The 11,096-nt window shown below is 40.7% G+C and overlaps 1 protein-coding gene across 2 annotated transcripts in view; it reads left to right on the forward strand.

The window, feature by feature from the left end:
• Positions 1 to 9,620, forward strand: part of UBL7 (ubiquitin like 7) — a 34,942-nt gene extending 25,322 nt beyond the window's left edge. For both annotated transcript variants that reach the window (XM_074297005.1, XM_074297007.1), the window contains exon 11: positions 9,186 to 9,620. In XM_074297005.1, the coding sequence (XP_074153106.1) occupies positions 9,186 to 9,188 (3 nt within the window). In that variant the 3' untranslated portion in view covers positions 9,189 to 9,620. The remainder of the gene's footprint in view (positions 1 to 9,185) is intronic.
• Positions 9,621 to 11,096: the final 1,476 nt, after the last annotated feature.

Genomic DNA, 11,096 nt, shown 5'->3' on the forward strand with positions numbered 1-11,096 from the left:
ATGAAACAAATTGAAATCTTGTTCAAATGATCAGATTGTGACACACACAACTTGAACATGTGTGGTTGGGAAAATGTCATGGATAGACTTGCTTGATGCAGGTTTGCCCCAAACTTTCATTTTGTCAAAAAAAAAAAAAAACAAACAAAAAAACAAAACCCAAACCTCACAGCTTCTATAAAGCATGATAATACAAAGCATGATAAAATGAGGTATGGTTCTAAGCAACTTCTTTTATAGATAAAGATGGAGGCTGAAAGAGTGAAAGGCTTGTTTAAGGGCACAGAGCAGATAGTGACACATTTGGGATTAAGTTCTTCCCACTTATGCTATAATGCTTGCCGGATTCCCTAGACCTTTAGTCCTATAAAAATATGTATCTATAACAGACGTGTGGATAGATATATGTATATATTTACACATGTGTGTATAGATAACATGTATATTTAATCATGTAGGTATCCATATGTATGTATATATTCGTAGTATACATATACATGTATGAAATTAAAACAATATATATCTATCCAGTCTTAGGAGGGGAGGACAAGAATAAATGTTTTGGTTGGACTCATCTCTTTTATCCTTTAAAGTGCAGGACTCAAGCTATTTTAGGCTAGTTAAATCATTTTTATTATTCTTTATACATCATAAGATTGGCTTGGGAGAAAGAGGTTTCAGGCCTAAGGTGAGGGTTTAGTCTCCCAGGAAGAGGCTAAATCCTAGAATGAGCCTCAGATCTAAGGTACGGTGATGTGATACTCTAAGGATTTGCTCAGCTCACGGCTGAGGCTGTAGCTAGCTGCCTAACTTTAATGTGACTATCTAGTTTAGATATGTCTCCAAAATAAATAGCAGCAGAAATGAAGAACTCTGTTACTTTTTATTGTGAGGAATTTGGCTTGAAGAGAAAAGCTTTTCCAGGTTTGTCACCCCTGAGGCTGTTCTAGCTGGTCCTGCTAAATCCACCAGTGGAGAATTCCCCAACTTCTATCAAATGGCAGTTGGAGGAAAAAGGAAAGAGGCAGGGAAAAGGAATGGAGGTTAGAACAAGAATAAGGGACTCCATCCCTTCCAGTTTGATCTTTTCTTATTCCAGAAGGTCTTCTCTGAAGATCTGATACTCTAACAAGGGAGATAACATGCAACAAATATGTACAAACAATTTATATATAGGAAATAATGAGGAAAGGCATTAGAATTGAGAAGGTTTGGGAAAGGCTTCCTGGACACAGTGGTGTTTTAGTTGGGAATGAAAGGAAGCCGGAGAAGTTGGAGCATTCCAGGAGAAGGTACCAGATGCTGAGGGATGGGCGGCCATAAGGCCAGTGCCACTGGACCAAAAGGTACCAGTGGGGAGTAAGATATGAGCCTTTGGAGAGGTGGGGTTGTCTGTCCTTCATTTCATTTTCAAAGAGGACATCATTGGTGGTATCTTAATTTGTGAGTGAATTGGATTTCAGCGAGGTAGAGTGGAGCAAAATCATCAGCTTTTCTCTTATCAAGATACTGATGTTGCGTGGCAGGACAAAAGCCAAGGTGACTTTCAACGACCCAGCATGGCATCTCTAGTACCCAACCAAGCCAGGTAGAAGGGCTCTGGGCTAAGAAGAGCTTTGAATGCCAACTAGAGGAGTTTATATTTGCTCCTGGAAGTGATAAGAAGCCAGTGGGGAGTTTATTGAAGGGAGCATGAGGTGGGTGTGGGGGTGGATATGACCAGACCTGCATTTTAGGGAATGGTGACAATGGTTGGATTGGAGTGGGAAGAGACTTGAAGAAGACATACTTCCCTACCACAGTTGTTACCAAAGTCCAAACCAAGTGGTAAGGATCTGCACCATGGTATGGGCAGGGGAGAGAAGGTTGCTTAATGGAGAGGTATGGGAAAAGTGACATAAGCAATCTGTGCCAGGAAGGGGATATGAGATGGTGGGGTGGTGGGGAGAGATAGTAAGGAATTCAGGATGGCTTCTGGGGGAACCTGAGGGCCTGGGAGGTTGGTGTTAACTTCTACAGAAGATGGGGGGAGGATTTCGTGGGAAAGATCCTGTGTTCTGCTTTGGCCACTTTGGGATTTAAATTTTCCTAACGAGGTGACCAAAGCCATAAACTGTTATTTGAAGAGCTTCCCACCCTTGTATCTTCCTCACCTAGAATTCTGCTGTCACTTAGAGCTTCATTACTCTTGGGCTTAGTATTATCTTCTCCTGACGTGTCCCTGCAAGGACATATTCAGACTTAGTGGAGATAGAGCACATTCTTGTCTTCCTAATAGGATGGCCTAGGACAGTCTCTGTGGGAAGGATAAGGAGAAGGGTTCATGGAGGCAAAGTCAAGCTTTATTAGTGTCAGCTTTTCTTAGTTTGGTAAATGAGGTAGAGGGAAACCTTGACTTGGCTCTCCTGGGACAGGACTGGAATTGAGCACATTTTGCCAGACACTGAATGGCTCCCAGCTCTCCCCCCAGCCCTGATCTTCCCCTAGGCTTCTTACAGCAAGAGTCTCACAGTTCAGACAATTAAGCAAGGTACTGTGCTAAGGATGCATTTAAAAAAAAAAAAAAATGGCAGTCCTGCCCTGAAGTAATTTATAGTCTAGCTATGGGAAATAGAGCAGATAGCATTCGACATGATTAATCCTACCCAGAAACACACCTAGGCAAGGTTATTGGGGGGAAGGTTTCGCAGATACTTAACTGATTATGTGACCTTGGGTAAAATTAACTTTGCCTCAGTCACCTCATCTGAAAGATAGGGATATCAGCACCAATTTCCTGAGATTGGTTGTTGTGAGAAATTTGTGATGAGCCTTGATGACATTTGTGGAGAGCTTTGCAAACAAAGTGTTAGTTATTATAAAGGCCATGACATCACTAAATTAGCTCATGATTCATAAAATAGTCATTACTCAAAGCTGTGACACAGGTAAGGGTTAAACACACAGGAAATGCCAACAAACTCCTAAGGACATCTGCCTGGTAGGTTCTATTTGCCAAGCACTCGATTAGACAGGAAACTGGGACATGGTTCCCATCTTTGGGGAGGGTAGTGAAGGAGAAGAGAAACAAGATTTAAACGAATCTTGTCAACTCATTAAGTGCCAAATGAATGGTCCACGTGTCATAGGAGCTCAGTGGGGAGAAGGATCGTTGGTGAGATCAGATTACATTTTCCAGTATATGTTGGGGAGTGGAGGATAGGGCAAGGGAATTTGGACAGGCAGAAAAGAAGTATGTCTGTGAAAGAACAGCAGTGAGCAGAGGTTTATGGGTAGGAGGGAATCAAAGGTCTCAGCTGTAACTGGGGGTGGTGTATAGGACAGGGATGGTTGGTGGTGCAGTGGACAGTGTCAGGCCTAGGTTTGGGAAGACTCATTTTCCTGAGTTTGTAAATCTGGCTTCAGACTGACTAGCTATGTGACCCCGTTTGTCCGACACAGCCTGAACCACAACAATGTAGGGGAGTGACTCAAACATTAAGCACTTGTTTTGTTTAATGTCTGGTACCGGGAATCTAAACACAAAAGTAAACACCCCTGGCTCTCAGAGAGCTTGGATTCTGAGGAGAGAGCAATATGTGTGTACATAAGCATACATAAAGTATTTGTGAAATAAACCCAAAGAGACTTCGGGGAGGGAACGGCATTCAGGAAAGGCTTACGTATGAGATGGGAACAGTAAGCAGATGAGACTGGGCACATCAGACAAGGGATGGCCTTGATTTCCAGGTTTTGTTTAGTTGTTTTTTAGTCATGTCTGACTCTTTGTGACCTCTTCCAAGGATTTTTGGGCAAAGATACTGAAGTAAATCGCCATTTTCTCAGCTCATTTTACAAGTGAGGAAACTGAGGCAAATGGGAAGAAATGACTTGCCTAGAGTTACACAGGCAGTAAGCGTCCAAGGTTAGATTTGGACTTGAGAAGATGAGTCTTCTTGACTCCAGGCCCAATACTCTCTCCATTGTGCCACCTTGCTGCCCTTGAATTCCAGGAGGAGTGCTTAGATTTTTGCCCTTGTTGTTCCATTGGGAAGCCATTGAAAGGTCTGGCAGGGAGATTATGCTATTCTAGTCAGTCACTTTACGAGGCTGTCTGAGGTCTCTAGAGACAAGTCTGGTTCAAAGAAAGTTGTGTTCGGTCACTTTGCTAGGGAAAACTCCAGCCTGCAGGTTGCTAGATATCTCTATTCTGGCCATCTCTCTGCCCTTTCATAGTACCAAATACAGGGGTCATGGCTGCTTTGGGCCACAGAAGATAGCATGTAATATTCTATTTTCTTTCTCCCAGTCACACATGGTCTTCCTGTTCACTGGGGCTAATTGTCACATTCATGAGGGTCTGAGGAGATGGGGCACAAGTTTCAGAAGCCAGTATCAGGTCCTCTGCTTGGATCAACTGTCCATACCCAAACAGGTCATGCTATACACTCACTACTGAATAAGGTTCCTCACATCAAATGGCCACTAGTAGAGTAGCAGGTAAGAGCCAAACAAGGTCCCAAGTAGCCCAAGGGAGGGTCTTAGTCCCAACTCAGATAATCCTATACAGTCCAGAGCAAGAAGACAGCTTTCAGTTTGGTTCCCCAACCCACTCAATCAAAAAGCATTTTATCATGCTTACTATGTGCCAGGCGCTGTGCTAAGCACTGGAGATACAAAAAGAGGCAAAAAAAAAAAAAAAAACATTTCCTGTCCATCTGTTTCATCTGTCTGTATCTCTAGCTTTCAGGCCTACTTTGGGAGAGAAATCAGCTGCTTTGAGCATTTATAGTCTGCTAATCCCAGACCTAACCACCTAGTTTAATCCTCCTCCTCCTCTTTATACCCTCCCCCAATTGAATCTGATTTTTATCCCAGTTTGAGCCTATAAATGGAGGGATAGGGCAAGCAGTGGTTAGAAAGGCTCCTCCACTTTCAGCTTTCCCATCTTCACCAGAAAGGACTTTCAGTTCTTCCACTATATGACTGTCGTAGAACTAGCCCAGAAACTGCCATGTCCACATTGGGCAGGGGCTGAAAACCAGGACTTCTGTGTTCTTTGTTGAGATGGATCACCTAGTTATCATGTGAATGATCACCCCATTACCTTTTGGGAATCTAAGGATCACTTCCTTTCATCAAGGTCTGCTTCATCATTTGGGGAATGTAGGATGATACGAGCACTGTCAGAAGGGTCCCCTCAATCAGAAATCCCTTTATTAGCTTAATGTGATGCCTGAAATCCCCCTTTAGGTTCTTAAAAGATAGTTGTTCTAGAACCCCCTTATTAAAATACGAATACCACCAGACTAAAAACTGAGCTAATGACTTACTGGGCTTAGTGGCCAACTGGCCATCATGTCCTGGAAGAATGGGACCCTGGCTGAGGTCACTAGACCCTGTCAGGAAGTTTGCAGAAAGAGAATAACACTTTACGATTCTATGGTTCCTTGGATTTTAATCTGTCAGCCCTTCCCTTCGCTTCCATTTTTTCAGGAAGGAGATTCTTTAAGAAGTGATTTGTCTAAGATGACACAGGTGGTAAGTGGGAGAGTTCAAATTTTAATTTGGGTCAGTTTTAACTCCCTCAAAATAACAATTTGAGATAAGGCAAGATATTATCCCCATTTTACAGGTGAGGAAACCTCTCTAGTACCACAAGTAGGAAACATTATAATCAGGATTCAAACCTTAGGCTTTTTACTCCAAATCCAATGGCCTTTCCGTTACACCAGATCATGGAAATCTCTGGAAGTTAACTTTGCCTCTGTCATAATTTTACTATGAATTGACACTTTCTGCGCTCTGGGGAAGCTCTGTGTGGGAAAGAGATTTCATGATAAAGATTTAAAGTTGAGATGATTGCTGAATGCTATTAGTGAGTCAGGATACTAACAATTCTTTCCCAGTGCCCCAGATCCTCCTACCATGTTAGGTTGTGACATGAGGGAGATGGAGATTCTCGGTTCCTGCCCTCAGCTCCAGGGGTCAGTCTGGTTGTCCATTATACTTTCTCTGCCTTTCAGAATCTCACCATCATGGTGATGGAGATAGGAGTTTTGTCTTCTCCGTCTATCTGTCTTTGGTGGGTAGTGAGGTATAACTAAGAAAAAAATAGTAAAAATAGTAACACAGCAAACATCTATACAGCACTTACTAGTAGTATTTTGTATACTTACAAACCAGGTTCTAGGTTAAGTATTTTGCCAGAATTAAATCTTTTGATTCTCCCAGCAATCTTGGGCAGTAGATACTATTATGAGAATGAGGAAACTGAGGCAAACAAGGTTAAATGGCTTGCCCAAGGTCACACAGCTAGTAAGAAGCTAGATGAGACTTCTTGACTGTAGTCTCTTTCCATTGTGCCTCGTTGAAAAAGTGGGCATTGTGATTGTGGAGCACAGCATAGTATTTTTACCACTTTTATTGTCGTTTGCTTGCTTTTTCTTTTCTTTTTCATTTTTTTCCTTTTCTGATTTTTTCTTGTACAGCATGATAAATGTATGTATATAGAAAAATTGCACATGTTTAACCTTTATTAGATTACTTGCTGTTTGAGGGAGGGAGGGAGAAAAATTTGGAACACAAAGTTTTGCAAGGGTGAATATTGAAAATTATCTTTGCACATATTTTGAAAATAAAAAGCTATTATTTTAAAAAGTGGGCACTGTATAGTGGGAAAAGCATTGATTTGAATTCAGAACCCTCACTGGGGACCTTAATTTCCTCATCTATAAAATGAGTCTGGTAACAGGGATATTATCTTATCATGGGTTAGAAGGATAAATGAGAACCTGCAAAGTACTTCATAAATAGTAAAGCTCTAGTCTGTGATATTGGTTATATAATAGAAAAAGGGTTCAATCTGGAGTTTGGGTAGTCCTGGATCCTAATCTTGCCTTTGGGACATTTGCTAGCTATATGTCGTTTAACTACTCAGTACCATATGTGGCAAACCTACATCAATGAATAGAATTTCCACACCAGGAGTTTTCTATATAGATGATATCAGGTCCAGACCAAAAATGAATTTAATTAATACCACACACACACACACACACACACACACACACACACACACACACACACACTTGGAGAAAAACCTGGAGTCAGGAAAATTTGAATTCAAATCCAGACTCTTTAAGATGCTAGCTGTGTAACTGGTTTAATTACTTAACCCTATTTGCCTCAGTTTCCTTATCTGTAAAATGGTTTGAAGAAGGAAATAGCAAACCAGTGTCTTTGCCAAGAAAATCCCAGATGGGGTCATGAAAAATTGGATATGACTGAACAGCAAAAGTACTTGGCTTTGGTTGTTACAACTCATTTTTCTAGATTGATTTCCCAGTATTCTCTCTCCTATATCCTGCCTTCTGGCTAAGCTGGCTTATTGAGGCTGTTTCTCATACTCCATGTTCCATTTCTCATTCTGTGCATTTTAAATTTGTTCCTTCCACCTGCAGTGATGTCTTTCTTCTCACTTAAGGCCATCCTTTTCTCCATTCAGAGCTCATCTTGGGTAGCATCTCCCAAGTAATAATTATAAAAATAAAAACAAAAATTATAATTATCAATCAAACATTTATTAAGCACCTACTACATTCTAGGCACTGTGTTAAGTATCAAGGAGAAAAGGAAAGGTGAAAAAAGATTTGATATCAAAGAACTTACAATCTAATGGAGGAGACAAAGGGTAAATACTTATGTACAAACAAGTGACTACAGGATAAATTGGGAATAACCAATCAAGAGATATAAGCGAATAATGAAGGAAAGACACTGAAATTAAGAGGAATTGGGAAATGATTTCTGTAGAAGGACTTGAAGGAGCCAGGAGATAGAGATGAGGAGGGAGGGCATTTGAGGCATGGGGTATGGCCAGTAGAAATGCCCAGAATCAAGGGTCTTATCTGAGGAAAGCATGAAAGCCGGTATCCCTGGATGGACATCATAGGGTAGGGGTGAAAGGAATTATAAGAAGACTAAAAGGGTAGGGGCAGGGGCAAAGGATTTTATAATTGACCCTGGAGGTGATAGGAAGTCACTGGAATTTGTTGATGATGGCTAGATCTGCATTTTAGCAACTGCATTTTGACAGTTGAGTAGAGGTTGGAGAAGTGAGGAAAGTTTTGAGGTAGGGAGACCAAGCTATGGCTATTTCAATAGCCAGGTATGAGGTAGTGAGAGCCTGCACCAAAGGGGGCCACAATGTCAGAGGAGGAAGGGCAGAGGTAAGGGAGGCTTTGTCGCTAAAATTGACAGGCCTCGGCAACAGACTGGTTATGGGACTGAAGAAAATAATCCACTAAAAATCAGATTGGATATGGAGGGTGAGAGAGAAGGAAGCATTGAGAATGGCAGGTGGGAGCAAGGGTAACCAGGGGAGCAGTGGTGGTGCCTTTGAGACTTTGAGGTTATTTTATAGGGAAAGTAAGAGGAAAGGACCTTTTAGCGGAACAGATAAGTTTAGTTTTGGCCATGTTGAGTTGAAGATGTCTCTGGACATCTAGCTGGAGATATATGGAAGGCAGTCAGAGATATATGATTGGCCATCAGTAGATAGTTAAGGCAAGATAGGTAGATTTGATAATCACCAGCAAAGAAATGGTGATTAAATCCATGGGAGTTGATGAGATTACCCAGAGAAGTAGTATAGAGAGAAGAGAAGAGGGTCTAGAATAGAAGCTGTGGGACTCTTACAGTTAGAGATCTGGCGGAGGATCCCACAAAGGAGACCAAGAAGGAGCCGTCAGAGAAGTAGGAACAGAATGAGGAGAGAGCAGTATCCCCAAAACCTACAGAAAAGAAGTATCCAGAAAGAGAGAGGGATCAACAGTGTCAAAGACTGCAGAGAGGTGGAGGAGAAATGAGGATTGAGAAAAGACCATGGATTTGGCAACTAAGAGATCAGGAGTAACTTTGGAAAATATAATAGCATTTATGTAGTGCTTAAGTTTTCCAAGCAGTTTACAAGCCAACCCTTACTTGTTCCTCACAACAATCCCATGGATGGGTGCCATTATTATCCCCATTTAATAGATGAAGTTAAATGATTTGTATAGGATCAAACAAGCTAATAAATATTGTAATCAGAATTCAAACTCATTTCTTGACACCAGATCTAATTCTCTGCTAGAGCTTTCCTGATTCCCCCTTCTCTCCAAGTTACATGGTATTTATTCCTTAATATTTTGTATTTTATGCAGTGATTCAAGGCAATTCCAATACACTTGTGATGGATGACATCTGTATCCAGAGAGAAAAAAACTATGGAGACTGAATATTCTAGCCTGGGATTCAGGAACTTTTTTTTTTTTTTTTTAAATAATAAGATTGAATACTATATGAATAGTATTTTCATCTTTTTGTTATGATTGTTGTTAGTTTGCTTGTTTTTTTTTTCTTTCTTGTGTTTTTTTCCCTTTTGATTTGATTTTTCCTGCACAGCATGATGAAAATGGAAATGTATTTAGAAGAATTGCACATGTTTAATCTTGCTGTCTAGAAGAAAGGAAAAAGGGGGGGGGGTGGAGTGGGATAAAAATTTGGAACACAAGGTTTTGCAAAGATGAATATTGAAAACTATCTTTGTATGTATTTGGGAAAACAAAACACTATTAAAAAATTTTAAAGAAAAAAAATGTGTATTTTATTATCTGTGGATGTATCTCACCATTGGTTTCTCCCTCAGTAGAGGGAGTGAGTCCATGTCACTCTTCCCCATTTAATAAACTGCAGTGGTCCCCTCTCATCTCCAGGATCAAATATACAAATATACGCCACTCTACTTGGCAGTCCAAACCTTTTATAATTTAGCTCTTTTCTCCCTTTCAGTGTTTTCGCCACCTTCTTCATCCTGACACACTCTGCAATGCAGTACTGGTCTCCTGGCTCTTCCTTAAACAAGAACCTCCACCTCCCAATTCTGTGAATGACTCCCTCCTCATCTCCAGCACTTGGCTTCCTTAAGTTCCAGCTAACATCTGTCCTTTATTAGTTACAACAGCTTCCTTCAGAGACCACCCCCTAATCTCCTCTCTATATCTTGTTTCTTTTTTTTTTTTTTTCCTAGTTTCTACCTAATTTTCTCTCTTCCCTTAGACTGTGAATCCTTGAGAACAGGGACTATTATTTTTGCCTTTCTTTATCTCTAGTGTTTAAAAAAGAGCCTGGCACATAGTAGGTGCTTAATAAGTGCTTGTTGTTGGAATGTTGATTGACTGAATATGCACTTTTCATCTGTGTGCTTTCCATGGGAAGGAGCTGTTTCTTATTTCACATTCCTTGTCCTGCCTGCCCCTTCCAATATCTGACAAATGACCTTGTACAAGCAGATGTTTCATATGGTGGAAAGAGCCCTAATAAGAAGATGAGGAGGGGAGTGGTTGGAGTTCTAATCCCATCTCTACGCCTGCTAGTAGCTAACGGTGAAATTCTGAACACTTTTCTTAACACGTCTGAACATCAGTTTCCCCAAATATAAAAAGAGATTTTAACCTGGATTGGGGTTTCTAGCCTGGGATTCAGAAACTTTTTAAAAATATATTTTAATAACTATATTTCAATAGAATTAGTTTCCCTTGTATTTTATTTTATTCATTTTAAAATATAGTTCTGAGACGGGGTCCCTAGGTGTACCAAACACTGCCAAAGGGGACCATGATGAGAGCAAACACACACATACATACACATAAAATCCCTGATCACTAAGTAATCCCCAAGTAACAATAATTCATATTTTTGTAGTAACTTAGTTTTCAAAGAGCAATTTTTTTGCCACAATTTCCTGGGGTAGATGACCCTACCCTGAACATTTCCTATCTAAGAATGGGAAATATGGTCCATAAGTTGGTCAGATAAACACTTGTTGGCTGAGATGATGTAGATCCAGAGAGTAGCTGTGAGATAGGGCTAGACAACTTTTAATGTCAGAGGTGGGGGTGCAAGTGTTTAGTGGGCAAGGAACTCAATAAGAATCAGCCCCCCAGGGAGATTTTTTGGAAGCAGATGGATGAATACCTGCTCTGCAATTTATTCTTAGAGAGTTGTCTAGGTCAGTAAAAGGTTAAATGACCCATGCAGGGTCACAAAGCCAGTATGTGCCAAAGACTTGACTT

Source organism: Sminthopsis crassicaudata, chromosome 2 (assembly GCF_048593235.1).
Source record: "Sminthopsis crassicaudata isolate SCR6 chromosome 2, ASM4859323v1, whole genome shotgun sequence".
Taxonomy (NCBI): domain Eukaryota; kingdom Metazoa; phylum Chordata; class Mammalia; order Dasyuromorphia; family Dasyuridae; genus Sminthopsis; species Sminthopsis crassicaudata.